At 48.5% G+C, this 20,046-nt stretch overlaps 6 protein-coding genes across 6 annotated transcripts; 4 read left to right on the plus strand and 2 right to left on the minus strand.

Annotated features, from left to right (window-relative positions):
* Nucleotides 1-339: 339 nt before the first annotated feature.
* On the minus strand, nt 340-2,619 carry FPOAC1_003116 (uncharacterized protein; the record flags this gene model as incomplete). Its single annotated transcript, XM_044847688.1, has 1 exon — nt 340-2,619. The coding sequence occupies one exon, from the start codon at nt 2,617-2,619 to the stop codon at nt 340-342; it is 2,280 nt and encodes a 759-aa protein (XP_044713604.1).
* A 5,028-nt stretch (nt 2,620-7,647) lies between these two features.
* On the plus strand, nt 7,648-9,325 carry FPOAC1_003117 (uncharacterized protein; the record flags this gene model as incomplete). The annotated part of the gene is made up of 4 exons (XM_044847689.1): nt 7,648-8,271; nt 8,328-8,566; nt 8,622-8,970; nt 9,029-9,325. 4 exons carry the CDS (start codon nt 7,648-7,650, stop codon nt 9,323-9,325), a joined length of 1,509 nt encoding a protein of 502 aa, XP_044713605.1.
* Nucleotides 9,326-10,044: 719 nt separating this feature from the next.
* FPOAC1_003118 (uncharacterized protein) lies at nt 10,045-12,216 on the minus strand (the record flags this gene model as incomplete). Its single annotated transcript, XM_044847690.1, has 1 exon — nt 10,045-12,216. The coding sequence occupies one exon, from the start codon at nt 12,214-12,216 to the stop codon at nt 10,045-10,047; it is 2,172 nt and encodes a 723-aa protein (XP_044713606.1).
* Nucleotides 12,217-12,662: 446 nt separating this feature from the next.
* Nucleotides 12,663-13,418, plus strand: VAS2 (AP-1 adaptor complex sigma subunit Aps1; the record flags this gene model as incomplete). The annotated part of the gene is made up of 5 exons (XM_044847691.1): nt 12,663-12,673; nt 12,734-12,767; nt 12,824-12,941; nt 13,004-13,278; nt 13,389-13,418. 5 exons carry the CDS (start codon nt 12,663-12,665, stop codon nt 13,416-13,418), a joined length of 468 nt encoding a protein of 155 aa, XP_044713607.1.
* A 2,181-nt stretch (nt 13,419-15,599) lies between these two features.
* FPOAC1_003120 (uncharacterized protein) lies at nt 15,600-16,641 on the plus strand (the record flags this gene model as incomplete). The annotated part of the gene is made up of 2 exons (XM_044847692.1): nt 15,600-15,605; nt 15,655-16,641. The coding sequence occupies 2 exons, from the start codon at nt 15,600-15,602 to the stop codon at nt 16,639-16,641; spliced, it is 993 nt and encodes a 330-aa protein (XP_044713608.1).
* A 2,340-nt stretch (nt 16,642-18,981) lies between these two features.
* On the plus strand, nt 18,982-19,975 carry FPOAC1_003121 (uncharacterized protein; the record flags this gene model as incomplete). The annotated part of the gene is made up of 2 exons (XM_044847693.1): nt 18,982-19,007; nt 19,063-19,975. 2 exons carry the CDS (start codon nt 18,982-18,984, stop codon nt 19,973-19,975), a joined length of 939 nt encoding a protein of 312 aa, XP_044713609.1.
* Between the last annotated feature and the right edge of the window lie 71 nt (nt 19,976-20,046).

A 20,046-nucleotide genomic window follows, 5' to 3' on the forward strand; every position in this document is an offset into this window, starting at 1 on the left:
CCGCGATGAGCCTGATATCGCCAAGATTCTCCGTGTTGGAAAACCGCCACAAGGGCTTCTCGAGTGGCCTCGGTGGTAGTTGGCGCTTGGCGCCAGGGTAGATTGTCGTGGGTATACCGGGGAAGGTTCCTTGTTTCTCAGCCGGCCGGCTCATGGTTTCGTGGATATCGTTACCCCTTAGACTCGGGGCGAGTCGGGTTTCCAGCCTGTTCTCGTAGATGCTCCTATTTTGAGAACACCAACGGCAGACGGGCTAGTTCGAGGTTTGCGAGCAGTTCTCTAGAGCAAAGAAAGGGCGCAATACCTTGTCGGTGGTGATTACGAATTGCCTAACCTGGCTCAAGCTCCATATCGGTGGCTTCCACTTGCCAGTCTGACAAAGCTGTAAGGCACGTTTTGCCCAACGAGCAACCGCAGACTTTCAACTGTCGTGAAAGCAGCAACATCATCAGCCCCGTAGGCGGCAAACCCATTCTTCTCAGCAATCAGTCCTGGATCCGAGCTCTTTCTTCCAGATCCATCAGCCAGGTCAAGAAAAACTTTTTTGGTATTTGCGATTCCCTTAGGCCCAACCCCTCCGAATGCTCGCAGTAACATGCCAACAAGGTGGCTTTTATCCGAACCAAGCGCCGACACGATGACGAAGGGAGCGCTGTCGTCCTCCACGGATCGGGCACGCTGGAGACTCTCGAGACTAATGAAAGGTTCGATCGTAGGTGCGTTCCGGGCGAGGCTGATTGGTGTGCGGAAACCGACAGTATAGATCTTGGATATCTTGAGTGCTCTCATGGCGAAGAAAACAGGGGCTGCATCATCCGACGACGAAGCCATAACAACAGCTGAGCGGCCGAAATACGCAGACGGCGCCAGATCGCGTGTGAGTGTACTAAGTATACCCTTCCAGCCAGCGTTGTCGAACACAAGAGAGGTTGTTGATCCCAGGCCAGACTGGCTATTGAACTCAACCGAGTCGCTCTGTCGGTGACGCGGACTTGATGGTATTGATCCGGGTGAAGATGATCTAGACGATGTTCCAGATTGGACAACAATAGTATCTACAACTCCAATGACGCGAGCAGCCTCAGTCAGTACTGGACCATTACCTCCGTTGAGACTAGCGAAGAATGGGCTGGTCTTGGTCAATGTGTGATGCGGCAGGCCAGGATTGAGATATGCGCCTCCGAAGTGTTTCTGGTTGCACCACGCTTCGATGCTCCGCGGGTTGTTGGGATGCCTTTCGACTACTGCAAATTGGTGCGGAAGGCCTAATTCGTTGATACACTTCCCATAGAAAGGGGCTTGCGGCGTAGGGCTTCGAGACAATGCACTGGTGATTCCATAGATACGCTTCCTTGGTAGCTGACCTAGTAGAGATAGCGCTGCATTGATCTCGGCCGCGCTCAGCTGTCCAGGGGCCGCGATGAGAGGAAGCAGTGGGTGAGTAATGGGCGTGAAGACAGGGTTCAGAGTCCTCGAGAACTGGCCGACCTCACCCATGTTGACGGCAGAAAAGGGCGGTGCGTTGGGATATTCAGCACGCATTTTAGAGCGGAAGTACTCAAGTTCGAAGTTCTCATTGTGTTCATTGATGATAGCAATCATTTTGATGATATCAGCATAAGGTATAGACCTTTCAAACACCTCCTGAGCGTACGCTGATGGCCATCGGAAGGATCCTGAGAAGTCATGGAATGCCGACATGATGCGAGAGTTGCCTCGTTGATCATACAATTTCTTGCGTATTTCTTCCGGAAGCCACAGCTCTACATCGATGTACTCTACACCCCACTGGATCGCGCGATATAGGTATTCGTAGTACAGTTCGGGCCTATCCATAGGAAACCTTCCATTCTCTCTGACACATCGGGTGGTGAAGATGATGGGAAGTTCTGTTCGCTGACGAAGCAGCATGAGTTGCTCCCCAACGTAACTAAGGCTAGGAACTTCTGAGAAACCGCCTTCGCTGAGCGGCTCTCTCAATAGGTCGACCCGGATCTCAACCGCATCAGCACCGACAGTCAGAATATCGATATTAGGCAGAGCGGCGCGGACGTCTGGGAAGGTTGTGGAAATGAAGTATGTTCTTGGCTTTGCCATAAGAGCTTCATGACAGTTGACCTGACCCAGAGTAAAAGAGATAAACCTGGCCAGGTCGCGACGCAGGTAGGATGATTCGGTGTAGAGGAATTCGTAGTCGCAATTGGCAGAGAGGTGGATGTCGGGGGGCATCCCTAGATTCACGCAGTGAGTATTTATGGCAACGACGAGGTCTTGATTCCTTGTAGCGATATCTCCTTTTGCTTCACCTGCTGCGACTCCCACGACAAAGCCAGAATCGTCGGCCGAGACTTTGTCAAAGCCATCCCGTATCCGACATGGTGTTCCAAGCACTTCTGCAAATACCGAAACAATATTGTCTTGGCCTGGTCCAAAGACGATAGCCACAATTCTGCTATCTCCTCTTGTTGGCGTGCATCCAAAGGTACTATCACTAATGGTGGCCGGGCTCGAACTGGCTTCATCGATTTGCATGGCGGTGGGATCGGTAGAGCCGTTCAAGGCAATGGTGGGTGTTGGTGCGGGAAGCGATTCCGCTATCATCGATTGGACGGCAGCCATTTTATGTGGTTTCTTTTCTGTGCGACTGTCGTATTCCTTGTTGTCGGTTGGTTGCTAATTCAGCTGCACTACCATTTAGAGCATGCGCCTTCGATGCGCTAATGAGATTCGATTTCGATCGTAGCTTCTGTGTTTACAGCATGTAGTCGAGTTCGTCGTCTTCGGCATCGGCTAAGGGTATTTTATATCTGGCGTAAATAGTTCTAGTTCGTCGTTGCGTGAGATGCAAATATCAGTCGCGTGATTGATGTAAATTAAAATATTTCCAGTTTTGTATCCAATTGTGAGAAAGAAGAGCAGCGGTGGTCTTTAAATTAATGTTAGGGTCGAAGTACACAACAAATCCAATGTTAATCCTGTAGTCGGTAACAATAAAGCGAGGTGAAGTGCGCGCATGCGTTGATTGCGGACCCTGTGGGGATGTTCCAAAGTATGGGGTAAGTCGAGGTTGAATATGAACAAGAGGAGGAGAAAAGTAGAGGTGAGGGTCTTTTTGGGGGATGTATGAGAATAGGTAGGTATTTGCCCAGGTGAGGCAGATCAAGCAAGTGCTACCGACCTATGATGGGAAAGGGAATTAAGTAGGCGGGCAGGTACACACACCCTGTACCTCCCGTATTAAGGCGAGGCGCAGCACAGCGGAAAGAATGGTTCATAAAAGAAAAATCGAGGGAGGAAAGAAGAGCAAAACAAAAACAGAGCAAAGAGTAGGAAACTGCCAAGTGATGAATATTTGATCAGATGGGATAACGGGTAACTATTGTCTGAGCAGGCCAGACCAGCCTCAGGTCAGAGCGAAACAAGGGACGAGATCCCTGACGATACCCGATGGGGCTGATGGAGCTGACGAACTGACCTATACCAGGAAGATCAATGAGACTAGCTACGACCGGGATGTGGAAAGAAGGAGGCTCTTGTCGTTGGTGGAAGGGGGAGAATCAAGGCGGACGGCGGAAGCTAGGGAATATTTCCACCACCAGATGAACGAGGAGAACTCTGGTCTGTTAATCCTCTTGCAAGACAGATATGTTGGGGAAGAGAGCAGGTGACATATCTTATCTCGGCATGTTATATGTAGTGTTGTATTGATCAGATATAGGTCTAAAGAGAGATCAACAAACAAAGAGATTGCGTTAAAGAAACTTTTTACGGTGCTATAGCATCTTCTATCATATTGACCGCAGATAATACCAGGATGGTGGGTTATCTTTGGATTGGATGTTTATCGTGGGGGTTGTCTTGTCTGGGGTCAACGTCAACCACCAACGGTCAATCACGAGCCGGTAACATAGTTGTTTTACCTTGCATCATATCCGTACAGACACCGGATCAGGCTCTACTAAACTCAAACTGCCTGGGTAACCATCCCTTTCTTTCGTCTTTACTTACTGTTTGAATCATCATCCCAAGTTGCAACGTATCCATCATCCTGTTACAGATTGTCTCGTCTCGAGTCATTCCACGACTATTATGACATTCAGCTCTGGAAGCGGCCGACCCACGCCAGTTGCCAAAAAGACACTACTGTAGCGAACAAATGGGTATCCACGAGTATGCATTGGACGGATGATTTGGTTTGATTTGGGGGCACAGAGATCCTGTCTATGAACGGGCGTCCTCATTAGTCAGTTAGTGACAGTTGCACACAATCATGCTCACTCAACAGTCCCTCACTTACAAGAAAGAAGAAACGTCAGGTTGGGTTCGGCTGAATGGGGGTGGGGGGGAAGAGGATCTCAAGGGTCCAAGTTCCGGACTTATGAAACTCCACGGTCTCTTATAGACGGAAATGAGACATTCTCAATTATCCTCCAATCATGTATTCTCATCAGGATCCCCCCGCATGTATGCTTTAACTCTTGTGAATTCGGGTCGCGGTTGTTTCGAGTCCATCCTAAAATGTTCCCTGTCCATGTTGTTCTTATGTTTCAAGGCCATGCTCGTGGAATTTCCAACGTGATGCCTACTGGACCAGGCTTGGCTGCTGGGAAAGTTGCATTTGCAGTTGCAATTACAGTTATTAGTTTTAGTTGCACCCTGAGCAATCTTTATCTAGGTCTTGGGGACTGAATACAAGGCGAGCATCAATATAACCATTTGCCCACCTTTCTTTTTCCGCTCGCGTGTTACATATCACCTGGTCAAAGGTTCCCAGTATCCTGGAATCTTCATCAGGTTTATTAGCACGCACATGCAAGCATTCTTGAGACCAACAAGCAATAGTTGATGGAATATTCCTATTCGTTAGTTTGGGTCCTCTCTGTGGATAACTTCTACTTCAAATCGGTACACGACTTGCGAGACCGCTTCGTGTCGTGATATGTTACGTATTCGCCTCATACGTAATCTCCGCAATATGTCACATCCCGCGCGTTGTGTTTGATCTTCCCAGCCTTTAGAATTGTTTGTTCTGTTCCATTTTACCGCATGTCTCCCATTAGTTGAATAGATATCTCAAATGTCGCTTCGTACTGCTCAAAGCAGTAATTTCCGAATCTGGCCAATGTTCCGTAGTATTGGGACAACCGCATGTGTATGTAGATACGTTGTATCACCAACAAACCAACCATTCAAACAATTGCCGATTACATCTTCCGTGGTCAGAATCTTATTGATATCAATGCCGTCATCTTAGCAGTCAGTAGTTCTATGCCCCAGTGTCGTATCGTATCTGCTGCTCGGTAGGCCTCCAGCTGTAACAAGATACCTGATGTCTAAACATTCTCCAACGTTGTTGATCGATCCTCGATCTCAGTTCAGTATCGGAAGTCAAAGTACCCGGGGAAATTTGTTACAGATACATTACTTGACATGATTTTCCATGCTCCATCGTGTTTCGTCGTTCGGAAAGCTCTGCGAACCCCATATCTTAGCATGGTCCCCTTAAGCGAATTGCCTGTCAACCAGTTTGTCCACGAATGAGCTATCGCCAAAATTAAAATCCTACACGTCTGGGCAAAACTCGGTCCTCTACAGGGCAGACCTTATTATGGTTCGGTTGCTAATTGGCGTCTGATACGAGCTTCCCGTCCAGTGTCAGCCCGATTCCATCCAATGGTTGGCTGGGGAGTGACAGAACAAGCAAGACTTGGCTTTTCTTGGCTTTTAGCTATGTGTAACATGATAATGGTCAGCAACGAACAGTTTCGCCGAAGAAGCAATTGGGTTTTTTCCTCTGTGATGAAATTTTTCCACCGTTCGGATGTTGAAAGTAATATTCCACGTCACTGTTGTTGTCAAGTCGACGTTGGTTGCCAGTGTAGCGAACGGAGTGGCATCATGATTCCCCTCTATCGTGATGGCATCATTCTACTCGGTTCAGTAACAACCGTTCACCAACTGGACCAGAACCGGTCATATTACCTTCTGTGTAAACGACCTGAGCAAAACACTCAATACCACCTTGAACAAATCCTATATATCTTGGGACTTGACCACTATCAGATCTTGTTCAGTTCTTGTGATTTTCTTATCTCATGACAAGAACGACGCACACTTGCATGGCAATCTTACCACCAATCGCATTGCCTCTCTCCAAGGTCTCTTGGCAGTTTTTCACACGGGTAGAGAGTTGGCAGAAGAGGCGGTGCAACTAACTGGCCGGGCAAGGTCATGGTTGATAACATGACATGTTTCGTTTTGTTCGAAAAAGACTCCGTGTATACTCTTTCCCTTTTGGAAAATGCGCCTACTCTTAATACAATCTTCTGAGTTCTATGTGATTCCGAGGCTAAGTCTCATCTAGAAAGCTCAGTGCACATGGTAGAAGTTCTTGGCTCGGAGTATAAGGTGGACTGACACCCCGAACCAGCATATGTATCTGACCAAAAGCTTCATCATAACAGGTCTTGAAGTATTCTGAGAATTTCAACTGTTCTATAGTACTCAAGCGAATCCTTTATATTGTGTAGTTTCGCGTTCTTGGATTAGTATGCAGATACTGTGTCGCTCTCTGTCTTTCTATACTGCAAGTTTCTCTTCCTTCCACGAGCAACCAAGCCCTCTCCGTTTATACTTTATGTTTCATGTCACTGACATATCCAACTGTTTGTTTTTTCTTCTACTATTTAATTGAATGATGGTCTGCCAGAGTTGTTACCCGACGATACCTGTGATCAGGCAATAATTGGTATTAGACAAGTCCGAGGCACATGACTTCGCGCTTAAGTCGTGCCAGGAACTCATAATATCACGCGCCCGCCAAGTCAATTAGACGCGGGGTACCTTTAACCCAAGACAGGTACTCCCAAGGTTGGGGCTGTACAGAGTATAAGACAAATCAATTAATCATTCTGATTAAACCATTATTGTGTATTCCATTTAATGGCTCGTTCGTACTGCATCTGGTTTCGAACTCCCTTGCTTCGTAAATTGGCTGAATTATAATGTCCTATCATGATAATAGTTAGAGAGGAGGTTTAGGAATTTCAGGGACTCATCGCCATAACAAAATTCATAGAATCAAATCATGATAAGGAAGCCAACACTACTATTATCTTTCTCTAGAGAACCCCCCCCATACATTAAGTCCACACTTTTTCAAAAGGCTAGAGACGTTAACAAGATAGATAGGTAGTTACAGCTTTCCAAACGGCTTTCTATAGGGTAACTTTAGCTGACCTGACAAGCATTACAGCAGCCACTAATTAATGTACGTAACATTAGTACCTAGTAGGTACTAGTCTTCCCCTGCATGCCGGAGCTTGGAGCTTCTGCTCGCTGAAACGAACTGCCTGACGCCACTAACAACCAATCAGACGCGTCAGCATAACCCCGTCCATCAGCGGGCAGTTTGGCGCGTCATACCTTGGCTTCCAGGTATCACCAGGTCATCGTTGCTGGGTCGCCCGTCTTGTCTTTTGACTGTCGCAAACTTTCCACCCGTGATCGCATCTTTTTTCCCAACGACAACCGTTAAACTCATCCCGTATCCATCAATCTCGTAACCTCCTATCAACTCTGTTCACCTATCCGCCCGTCCACTCACCCCCTCACTCATTCAATTGACTTGAATTTAACTGAGCCGCAATGTCCGACGTCACAGAGCAGACTGCGCCTGCCATTGAGAAGGCCGCTGCCACATCCAACGAGTCGCTCGCACCTCCTGCTGACGATGTCGCAAACGTTACTGAAAAAGTAGAGTCTGCTACCATCACACCTGCTATCGGCACTCCCAGCGTCGGCACCCCCAACACCGACTTCCTCATTGCGAACGACCAAGACCCCAACAGCAAGAAGGTTACTCTTGCCGACCTGTCCGCAAAGGGCGCTGCCTTATACGCCCACAGGAACTACGAGGAGGCCGCCGAGGTATTCTCCAGAGCCAGCATCCTCCAAGCCGAGCTCAATGGTGAGATATCGCCCGACAATGCTGAGATCCTCTTCCACTACGGCCGCAGCTTGTTCAAGGTCGGCCAAAGTAAAAGCGATGTTCTCGGAGGCACGGCTGCCCCCGAGAAAAAGAAGAAGAGCGCCGAGACCAGGCCCAAAAAGCCCGCCCAAGCCGAAGCCGAGAATGTGGCACAAGAAAGCATCGACATTGTCGCCGAGCAAAAAGAAGGAGAGAAGAAGTTAGAAGACATCAAGGGGGACAAGAAGGCCCTGTTCCAGTTCACTGGCGACGAGAACTTTGATGAGTCCGACGAGGAAGAGGTACGTCCCAATCATTGAATACCATCTCCCTTGGTTATGCTAACTGTTCCCCCAAGGATGCTGAGGACGAGGAGGACGAGGAAGAAGACGACGACTTAGCTACTGCTTTCGAGATTCTCGACCTTGCTCGAGTGTGTTACCTTAAGAGACTTGAAGCGCTCGAAAAAGAGGAGCAGGACGAGAGTAGCAAAGGCAAAGAGGTTGCAGAGGGCGATTCGCCCGTTATGCGACATGTGAAGGAGCGCCTCGCTGACACCCATGATGCTCTTTCTGAGATCTCCCTCGAGAATGAACGGTTCGCGAAACTCTGATATGAAACTGGCCTGACTCTTGACCTAACACCACAATAGCTACCCCAATGCCATCGAAGACGGCCGAACATCACTCAAGTACAAGCTTGAGCTGTACCCCGAGGAGTCTGAGATTATCGCCGAAGCCCACTTCAAGCTTTCCTTGGCTCTGGAGTTTGCTTCAGTAACCACACCTGGCGACGATGGTGCGAACGCTAAGCGCGAGGAAATGGACCAAGGCCTGCGCGACGAAGCTGTCAAGGAGATGGAACTGGCCATTAAGAGTTCCAAGCTCAAGCTTCAGAATAAGGAGGTGGAGCTAGCTACCATGGCATCTCCCGAGGACAACGAGTTGGCGCGAAAGTCGATCCAGGAAATGAAGGAAGTTATTGGCGACATGGAGCAACGTGTAAGTACAATCTGGACCATCTTGGATGTATAAAAGTCTATCTGCTAACCCTGAACAGCTTGTCGACCTGCGCAACGACCCTGTTGATACTAAGGACATTCTTGGCGCCGATGCATCCATCGGTGGTATTCTCGGTGCTGCCATCGGCGAGTCCGCTGATGAGACCAAGGCCCGAGTCGAGGAGGCCAAAAAGACCGCTACTGATCTCAGCGGATTGGTTCGCAAGAAGAACAAGGAGGAGACTGCCACAGAAGCTGCCCCTAAGCTCGCACCAGAAGCTGAGGCTAACGGTAAGCGAAAGGCCGAGGAGCCAGCTGAAGACGCTGAGGCGAAGAAGACCAGGGTGGAAGCCTAGATACAGCAACGAACTGCACCACTCGGCTGTCGATTGAGAGGAAAAAATCATGAGCGGAGTTAGGGTTGATAGCATTCCCTTTGGTGAATGAGGGACAGGAAGAATGTGTGTGTACGATTAGTTAAAAATGATGTATCGGTAATAATGGGTTATATGTTTTGTGAAACGAGGGACAGGTCCTCACAACTTGATATTGGATTCTTTATGTTTTACAGTGCACCCGAATCACTTATTCATTTACATACAGAGACAGATGTAAAAAGGTCAAACATTGATCGTAATGGTCCGAGGTTTACGTGACCCTGTTTGTAACCGACACATTCGACATAAATAATGGTCCAGAGCAGCGTAATCTAATTCTCACAGAGAAAAGCGTGCTATTTAGAACCAGAAGACTTCCAGAACGAGTTAGCTTTGTTTACATATATAAGGGGAGAAGATTGTCAAGATTAAACTAAACACAACATTAACTGTTTGTTGGGAGGAAACCTCCATAATATATATCATCACAAGATCAAGGTTTGGGAAAAAAGAAAGATCTCCTAATTACCACGAAGGAAAATAGTAAAGATAGATATATATCGACATGCGTCAAACATGAAAGTGCGTTTCTATTATGAATCGCTTGCAAGCCATGTAAACACCCCTTCGTTACTTTTGACACCCTATCCCTTACCCAAACAGAAAAAACGAACAACTTCTCTTCTTCACAGCTACTACTACAGCTTGTAGTTTCCACCTGAAGCAATCTTGACGTTCTTGGCCTTGTTGCCATCCACATCGGTAATCTCTCCCTTGCGGTTGATAACCTTGACACCACCCTTCTTGAGGTCGGCGACAGCGTCGCGCTGCATCTTGGCCCGCTTGCTGACGACCTTGCCGCCATCGACACCGCCGGCCTTGCGCACGCGCTCCTTCTCGCGACGGCGACGGCGAGCCTTGTCCTCGCGCGACATCTCTTGGCGCGCAACAGGTAGACCGGCCTTGGTGACGACTTCGCCATTGGCAGCCTTCTCGGTGGAACCAGCCTTGTAGATTTCCTGGGGAGCCATGCGGCTGCTCTCGCCAGTGACACCCTGTGCTGTTGTGGGTTGGGCATCCTCCATGGCGATGGTCGCGACGTCGGCGACGACTGACAGGGAGGGAGCTGTGGGCTTGGGCTTGTAGTGCCATGAGCTGAGCGAGTCAAGACGAGCACAGACATCCTTCCACATTGCCTCAACCTCCTTCTCTTCTCTCTGTAGCTTCTCGTCCGATTGGCTGACGTAGCTATCGGGGTCCTGGTTCTTGACGTGCTCTTCCTCGTAGATTTCTGCCAGACCCTTTGTAGCCTTGCTATCGTCAAGCTCAACAAGACCGCGGCGTGTGCCTGCAGCTGCGCCCTCTGTGTCGGGTCGTCGACGGATAACCTCGTCAAACTCCTGTGCTAAAATACGGCGTTTAATAAGGTCCTCGATACTTTCGCTAACTTCGGGGGTAATGACAGGGATAGGTTTGCCAACGTGCTCAAAGTCAAGATCTTCTTCGAGCAGCGAGTTAACAGGACGATCAACAGCAGCGGCTTCACCAGATAATGCCCACTCTCGCTTGGCAACGGATGCAGCCTCAAGCTTGCGGATCTCCTCAGCAAGCTTGGCTTGCCTGCGCTCGTGAGCTGAGCGTCGTGACTTAGGGTCTCCAGCGGAGACATCAGATAGTGCATCATCAGAGTCCTCCTGTTCTGACTCGTCGTCGAAGAGGTCCCTTTTAACATCGGCCATGGCCCTCTCAACGTCGGCGTCGTCGGGCTTTTCATTTTGGAATTTGACAGACTTTTTAGGCTTGCCACCCTGATACTTCCTGCGTGGTGGTGCAAAGAAGTCCTTGTAGTAGACCTCGTTGGCGTTCATATCGTTTTCCTCATCGTCCATATCGTCCATGTCCATACCCTCGTCCTCGCTGTCGCCTTCTGGGGCATTGAGGTCCACATTACCGAACGTGGGACCACCTTCGTCGTCACTATCCTCTTCGTCTTCGGCTGGCTGTGCCTTCTGAGACTTTGCGTTAGGCTTAGCGGCAGATAGAGGATCGGCATCCCAGTTGATTCCCTCATCGTCGCTTGCTTGATCTGTGTAAGGATCTCCCTTGGCGTCCTGTTCCTCGAAGTATTGTGATTGTCGGTTGAAGTCGTCGAGAGAGAAGAAGCCATCGTTAAGACCATCAGGATCCGCTTCATACTCTTCCACTTCCACGTCGTCCTCCTCCTCATCGTCCTCTTGGTAATCGTCTTTTCCTTCCTCAAACTCTTCTTCTTCCTCGTCTTCCCAATCGTTTTCTTGACCGTCCTCGAGTGCTTCGTCTCCCGATATTTGCTCTTCGTCCTCTTCTCCAGACACTTCGTCGCTTTCATCCTCATCGTCGGAGCCAACCTCAAAGCCATCTTCTCCAAATTCAATTGTCTTGGAGTCAGCGCCGTTAACAGCAATCTCTTTACGTTCCTCCAGCTCAGCAAGGGCCTCCTCAGAGTACTTTAGGACGCCTCCAATAATTCTCTTGGCTTGTTGCCAAACCTGTCCCGTTTCGAAGCCATCGACGTAAACCTTGCGCATCTTGAGAACATCCTCGCTTCCAACAGCGCCTCTCTTGCGCTTGCGGTTCTCTTTTAATCTTTCCTGCTGTTCATCGCCGACTTGCGAAGCAAATCCTTCAAGAGTTTGTTTAACGAGGTTAAGAGAATCGGTCGGGATAGAAGCACTAGGCTGGAGGAAATTGTGTCGCTTGCCATCGGCTAGAGTTTCGAGAAGCGCCAGAACATGGCTGTTTGTGAGGGAATCGGGAGCGGCCATGGTGAGCGGCGCGGCAGTCAAGGTATGTGAGGTAGAAGTGAGCGATGGCGACGTCTGAGCGGCCATGCTCTGGTGTGAGTAGGTTGAGCAGAGCTGATTTGCACTGCTTCAATGTTGTAAAAGCCTGTGTCAGAAGAAGAACGTTGTGTGATTTTCCTGTGATGACTTCGGTTGAGGTGAAGCTGAAGACGAGACAAGATAATTGATAGCAGGAAAAAATTTGGGAGAGTCGACTAGGCCCCGCGACGAGCAAAATTTAGGCGTTGTGATTGGTCAATTATCCTTAGCCAAGACGATTGATAAGAGATAAGAAACGAACCCTTTGCGCTGGAGTCTTGGTGGATTTGGCTGGAGCCTGGGCCACTTCATCATTGGACTTTTGCCCAGCTCGTCACCAACCCGCCTGAAGTGCTTCCGTGTCCACCTCAAAGCCAGAATTGTATCCTCCGTCATCTTTCGAAACCTATCCCTGACTTTGACCTGCCGTCTCGACGCAGGCTTGATAAATCATCATGGCGATACAGTATGATTTTCCACGGCTGATCAATTTCTCCCGCCCGCTAATCAATAGTTAATTTGACAGCTACCTTATTCTCCTATCTCGCCAAGGCAAAGTGGTACGTACGGTCGCTCACATGCACCTCTTAACATGATCACTGACTAGTCACGACAGCGTCTTGCTAAATGGTTCTCAACCCTCTCGCCCAAGGATAAGGCCAAGATCGTCAAGGATGTATCTCAGCTTGTGCTCGCTCGTAGAACGCGCATGTGCAACTTCCTCGAATACAAGGGTCGGCTTCCCTCCGCCCCTTTTGTTATTTGTTTCAACGAGCTCATGCTCACCTCTGAACAGATACTAAGATCGTCTACCGCCGATATGCCTCGCTCTTTTTCATCGCCGGCTGCTCCTCCGACGATAACGAGCTGATCACCCTCGAAATTATTCACCGATACGTCGAACAGATGGATAAATACTATGGCAATGTGTGCGAGCTTGATATTATCTTCTCCTTTACCAAAGCATACTACATTCTCGACGAAATCCTTCTCGCGGGCGAGCTGCAGGAGACGAGCAAAAAGAACATTCTTCGCTGCATCGGCCAGCAAGATTCTCTTGAAGATATGGAGGTGAGTGACGTCCAGCTTGATAAACTGTGAAGTTTTGTGATAGCCCGGCAACCTACACCCAAATTACCCACCATCGTCGCAGGCCAGCTGACGCCAACCTTTTCCACAAGGTCGAGGACGAAGTTACAAAGATCATGTAAACATTCCTCAACGATCTTGTAATTGCTGTCCGGCACTAGTTCGACCTCGCTTCACGAAACGTCAAATCGACCCGTCCAATTTCATAACAAGCTTTCATACGAGCTACAGCATTATCACTGGCCAAGGATTGACTTTGGATCAACAGGTCGACGAACAAATAATAGGGTCGCTCAAGGAGACGGGAGTTTTGTAACGTGAACGTCTCGGGCGGCTGAGAATCTCTTCGATGGGAAGAGAGGACACGCATGTTTACATCGTGGGAACCGGCGCAGATGGTGTTTGGGAGTCTCAGGCTATGAAGGCCTTGTTTTGTAGATCTTTGACGGTGGAAAACCACCTTCTTTCATATCAAGAGATGAGGCCTCTGGGTGGGTGGTTACGGCAGCTTGCGGCGATCGGTGCAGATGCGCTCAGGCCATTTGCGTCGAGCATTGACGGACCACTGGAAGGATACCGAGTCTTGAGCGTAAAGCAGAAGCACTGCTATATGGCCATCGCCAGATGCTGTATGCCATTGAGAATGCTCGATCCTGACACGTTTGCTTCCTCCATGTGCTCAACAAACCCGTTTTCAACCGCATTGCTTCGTCGCAAACACCCCCACCCAGAACCAAAATCAAGAAAGCGATTGTCATTATTTTTCCTGTTTTTCTTTTCCATTTCCATTGTTGAACTGACATTAGATCATGACTTGAGTAATGGATCCGTTTCATTGTTCGAAAGACGATGCACCATGCGATGAAGCGCGTGGTTACGGGACAGAGTCCTATTCGCCAATACTGGTCACTCGTGGGGCCCCCTTATTGCAGTGCCACAAACCCACGCATTCAGATCTTCATCAGAACCACGAGCTTGCCATGGAGAACATGGGCGGATCGATTGGATTGTAAGTTGGCAGCTGCAAAGAAATCGCCTATCAATTTGGGATTTCGAGTTTGTCTCATGAGATCCAAAAGATGAAGCATGAGCTGTCATGACAGGGGAGGACCCCTTGATTCGCCTTGGCTACTAAGCCTCTAGCCTAGATAGGTTGACCCTGACCCTGGCAGTGCCGAAACCAGCTGGCGCAATCTGGACCCCCCCGGAATTCCCAACAATGGCCGAGACCAAGACCGGGTTAAGCTCAGCTCAACTCGCATCATGAGCTTAGTATCAGGATCCCGTGGTCTGCCGCAGCATTAATCACATCAGGTTTGAGTGGGTTTCCACGTCGTTGGACAATATGTGACACAGAACAGAACAGCGCAGCGCAAGCAACGCAACACAACGCAGCGCTACGCTATTACATGCTACTACCGATGCCACGCAAACGCAAATGCAAGACAAAGTTGCAGTCCATCATCATCCGCTGACCATTATCCCCTCCATCCCGTCCCATCCCATTCCATTCCACCGTATCCCGAAGCCGGTCACTCCCATCCATCCTCTTAATCAGTCAATCAATCAATTCATTCGATTTTGGCCCCTCACCTTATCAGTCATCATTTCCTTTTCTTGTTCTCATGTTTCTTTGTTGGCCTTGGTTCTGCTTACGATTTTAACCAAGTGAAATCATCTTCTTCGAGCTGTCACTTGCTTATCTCAACAACCATTACTTCCCCTTTTCATCAACACCGACTGACCAGGTACATACACTCGGCAATCTCTCGCCCAATCTTGATCAACAGTCCCTGCGTACATATCTACTAGACTAGGTACTTGTCGTCATCATCATCAGCATCCAAAATCTTTTTTTATCTTAGGGCTCAGGGTTCTGCCGACTGCATTGTATCATCACGGCCGTGTTCTAAGTTACTGATTGCGCCCCTCTCCAAAACGGCAGGTTCTGGCGATCTTCAATCACCGACTTGTATTCGTCCAAACCCTATCGCCGCCCATCCTCAATCTTCCCCCTCCATCATCAGATTCCAAGAGCTATCGCGACCAACTCAATACATTCCTACTGTTTGGGCACCTACCTACCTACTCGACTGTCGCGTCGCATTGCTCTCCTTGTCGCGACAACTGTCACCTTCCGACTACGGCCCACCAAAACTCCACGCTGACGCAATCTGTTCCCTTGACCTCACTCAGGGTATCAGAAACATAAGAAGCATAAGAGACGAAATTAGTCGATTAGCTTATGCTGCTTATACTAGACTTCTGAGGCTATTGATTTTTATACCCTAACAGACCTCAATATGAAGGTAATTGATTTTGAGTCCGCTACAACTACTGTTACTCAAACTTTCGCAGTATCTACCAGTCCAAGACTTCGAGGCGGTGACGAGCACGCTAAACTTCAACACTCCCGACTGCAACGTTACGGGCGGATGCGATCTTTACACAACGAAAGCATCAGGTACCGACAAGAAGCTCTACAAAAACATCGACAATGACCTAAACTCGCAACACGAGGCTCTCCTAAAGCTTGGCGCTAGCCTCTCACCACCTGAACGCGCTCATATGCTAGCCACATCACCAAGCATGCAAATGTTCTCGCATTCAAGCGCTTTTGGTCCACTTTCCGAGCTTTCAAGCCGCAAGACGTTTGCGTACCTTATTGCGACACTCAATGCAAGTCACCCACACTACGACTTTTCTCACGTGCTTCGACCCAACGACTTCAAACGTGAGCGGAACTTGCGCCGCGTCATGATCAACCTCGATTCCATTCTACAAAACGTAAGGCCCAATTTCGAGCCCAAGTCTTTAGGATCTTCGCTAGGCAGCGAGGCGACTTCATCAATCTGGGGACCTCAATGTTGGTCGTTGATCGATAAGGAGATGCACCTTAATGAGTGCACCATTTTCAGCTACAACCCCGATAGTGACCCTTTTGAGGAAGACGAGAGTGCGATTTGGGCTTCGCACTACTTTTTCTTCAACCGCGCATTGAAACGAGTCGCCTATTTATACGTCCGTGTTGTACCGGTCATCTCGTCTCACAGCCCAACCCTGCAGCCCGCCAATCTTGCAAATCGTAGCAATCAGCAACTCGAGTCAGCTGGCGCACAAAAACGCGCCAATTACTGGCTTGGTGAGAATGCGGAATTGGTGCCTTACAATGAAGGTGACGAGAATCTTAACGACGACGGCCTCTTTTGGAACCGCGGAGAAAACGGTGACCTCGTCGCTTACTCAGACGATGAATTCGAAGACGAATTCGAAGATGATATGGTGCTCGACAGAAGTCCCGACAGATTCATGAGTGAAGACATCGCAGGCCGTATGGAGATCTGAATCACCTCAGGGTACCAGAAACGTTGGCCACTGGAAGCATAAGGGACGAAATTATTAGGTCGGCTTATGCGACTTGACAAGACTGTTAGGTTCTCTAGGTTATTTTCATACCCTAGGACTCCGGACGCCAACATTTTTACTGCCCACTAGTTGCGATCTTGTCAGAGCTCATGAAAAGGTCGGCCAAACCTTGTTTCTTGTTGAAACCAACTTTCATCACGTTCCTTTGAGTTTGCTTTCGTTACGCTTTTTCGATATTCAACACTGCCCTCACCTCGAATTGGGTTACTCGATTACAACAAATCGAGATGAAGGAGGCTAAGCAACACACCTCTTTTCCTTCAACTCTCTGTTTATGGACGCTCTTGCATTATATATTTTTTCTTTCAGCACGTCGGTTTGTTCATAACGAAAGCGTGGGGCCCGGGTAGGCTTCTGGTCGGTGAGAGCGGGTGAGATCCGCGACATGAGGCGTTTCCGGGTATCGCATTTCGGCCTGCTTTTTTTTCCTGGCGATGAAGGCATGCGTTAGTGACTTTGATTGGGCGTTTTCTTTTTCGTATCCTGTTTGTCAATATCCCATGTATCGGGTTTGGCCATACTGCTGTGCTTGCTTGGACTATCGCCTGATATAGCTATGCCCTGGTACATAAATGCTCTTTGGGATTAGGATTTTCGGTTGGGAATGGTGTGAGAGTCTGAACGGCGCTGAAGCCATGGGAAACTCGGATCGGACGACTCTTATGGTGACGACTTATATGACGGGTAGGGGAAACGGTGGGCTAGGCAGGCTGGTCTTTGCTTTGACACGATAATGCAAGTTTCTGATTTCAGTTTCCTGCGACTTGGGTCTTGGCCCAAGTTGACTGCCAAAATTAATACTGTTTAAGAAATCATTTGATAGTTGGGTTTGGTCTGAGCTCTGTGTATGCCTTCTAACATCCAACACACAATTCGTCTGTGTAAGCAGGTTTCTGATAAATTGCACTCTAAATAATGACCGATATTGATACCAAGTTTAGTCCAGGAGTCGTTAAGCTGGGCGGCACCTGTCTTTAATACCACTTCCACACTGAACCTGTTGTTTTAACCTTGAAGTCTCTGTAGCATAAATTTTAAGATTCAATGGATAGGTAGGTACGCACGCATATGCAGTTCAAGCATACCTAGATAATCCAGAACGTAGAGTTCGGAATTTGTGATGAAGACGGCGAAGGCATACCTTAGTAGACACTACTATCTAGGTAGTGCCTATTTACAAAGCAGAAGCCTAAGAGATCTCAAAGGGCTTGGTCCTTACTTACCTTGTTAAATAATCAATGAAAAGAAGATATATTTTCAATCTTACGGTTTTAAATCTATCGATTTTTATAGCAATTTGATAACAAATAGCCCTTATTATCTCTTGTCAAAGACTTTCTTGTTCAACGTCTTAAACCAGGACGGAGAGGCCTAGACACTCTAGCATGTGCTTGCCTGAACCGCGTAGGTACAAAATAAATGGAGTTAAGCCTCTAAGATAAACAACTTGATGGTTTTATGTAATATCTAGAATGTTCGAAAGGCATTGGCTGATGGGCATTTTATAAGATTTGACGAGTCATTTCACCGTTTCAAGAAGAAACGAGATTCTCAACACAGTATTTTCCAGCAAATGAATCGGGAACTTTCTATACATAAAATATTCTCTATACCCTGCCAATGAGCCTCTAATCTCGGCGTAAAAGATACTAAGGTAGATTCCAATAATGGTGATGTTCTTGTGAAATAGACCATCCCTGGGTACCTACCATGTACTACCAAGGAGGTAGGTTATAAGGTACTAAGGTAGTATGTTAGTAGATAGAGGTACTGGTAGCATCATCAAGCACGCGAATGCGCTATTGTTGATGTCAGACACTGTAGTTTTACCTTCCTAGGTTCAGTGCAGTCACTACTTAGTAGGTAGTTAAGTACTATGCAAACAACCAACCATCCATCGATCCGTTCTCACATCCGCTCCTTCAGTCACTTCTGACCCTCGTTAATAATAGTCCGATATGTGCACTCTGATGGGTACAAACCTCAAATATTGGCCGTGATTTCAAATTGGTTTGTCTTTAACAAATAGACATTACTAAGCTATCCGCTTTACCCCACGTATTCGATAGCGCTGGCACGCCTTTGGATAGACCGATTTGGTCCGTCTGTAGCTTGACTGACCTCCGAATTTACGCCTCGAAGATCCCGACGGGAAAAATTTCCCTCTTATTTTAGTCAAAGCCTCGACTCGAACGATTTCCCACTTCCTTCTCCCAGTCTCATACTTTCAAAGGGCTTCCCTGGTACAAGATTTCCACCATGGCAAGACTTATTCTATCCACGGCGTAAGTTATATCTAACTTCTGTGCGGGTTTATGCTTACAAAACCCCTCTCGGCAGCAATGTTATGTTGGCAGGCCCCTCCATTATTCGCAAGCCCGGCAACGCCAGATCCAACCTTGAACTCATCAATTCTCTGCGAGACAACATCGCTGAAGCTCAGCGCGACTATGCGATCGATTCAGAAGTAACCAACGGCTTCACGAACGGCAATGCGCTCAACGGCAACCACACGGCTGTAGACCTATGGACCGAGCAGCAGGGTGATGCGCTATATGTTCCTCGCATTAATTGGAATGCCGCAGGCCTACGGGAAGAACCCAGCCAGTACGAGATCACTGTCAAGTTTTTTGTCCTCGCGGGCATGTCGGACAACGCTCGGGAGCAACACGTGAAGCAAGCTCTGGATCTGGTCCGGAGAGAACTCGGCATCACCACAATCGATTTACTGATTGTGTCCTTCCCCGGAATTTCGTTCGAGGGTAGCTGCGAATGGGAGGCAGACAAGACCAATGCTCACCAAGGAAACCTTGAGGAGGAGCTCGCAACTTGGAAAGTATTCGAGAGTCTGCATAAGCAGGGCCTCGTGAAGCGTCTGGCCGTGGCTGAATTCGGTAGCGAGAAACTCAGCGCCTTTATCAAGCGTACGACTGTCCGACCCGTTATTGACCAAATCAACCTGCGCAACTGCTGCGATGTCCCACCTCCGCTGAAGAAGCTCGCGGAAGACGAAGGCGTTGAACTACACGTCCACAACGATTGTACCGATATCCTTCCCCATGGCACTCTGCGAGAGCTCCTCAGTCACGGCCCGAAGGGTGCAGGCCTGCTTGCAGACACAAACAACAACGGCGCTGGCTTGACGGGAGAGCTTGTTCCTGAATGGGTCGTGCGATACACAGCTTTCGTACAGGATCGAGGCGTCATAGAGAATAAGGGATATTTTGCAGGCGCAGAGCTGGTGAGATCATAGCTGAGCATTCCCGCGACGGTCGAAAACGAAGAAGATTAAACAGCGAGGTTTCTTGGTATGCTTGGATCTGA

Source organism: Fusarium poae, chromosome 1, assembly GCF_019609905.1.
Source record: "Fusarium poae strain DAOMC 252244 chromosome 1, whole genome shotgun sequence".
Lineage (NCBI taxonomy): Eukaryota > Fungi > Ascomycota > Sordariomycetes > Hypocreales > Nectriaceae > Fusarium > Fusarium poae.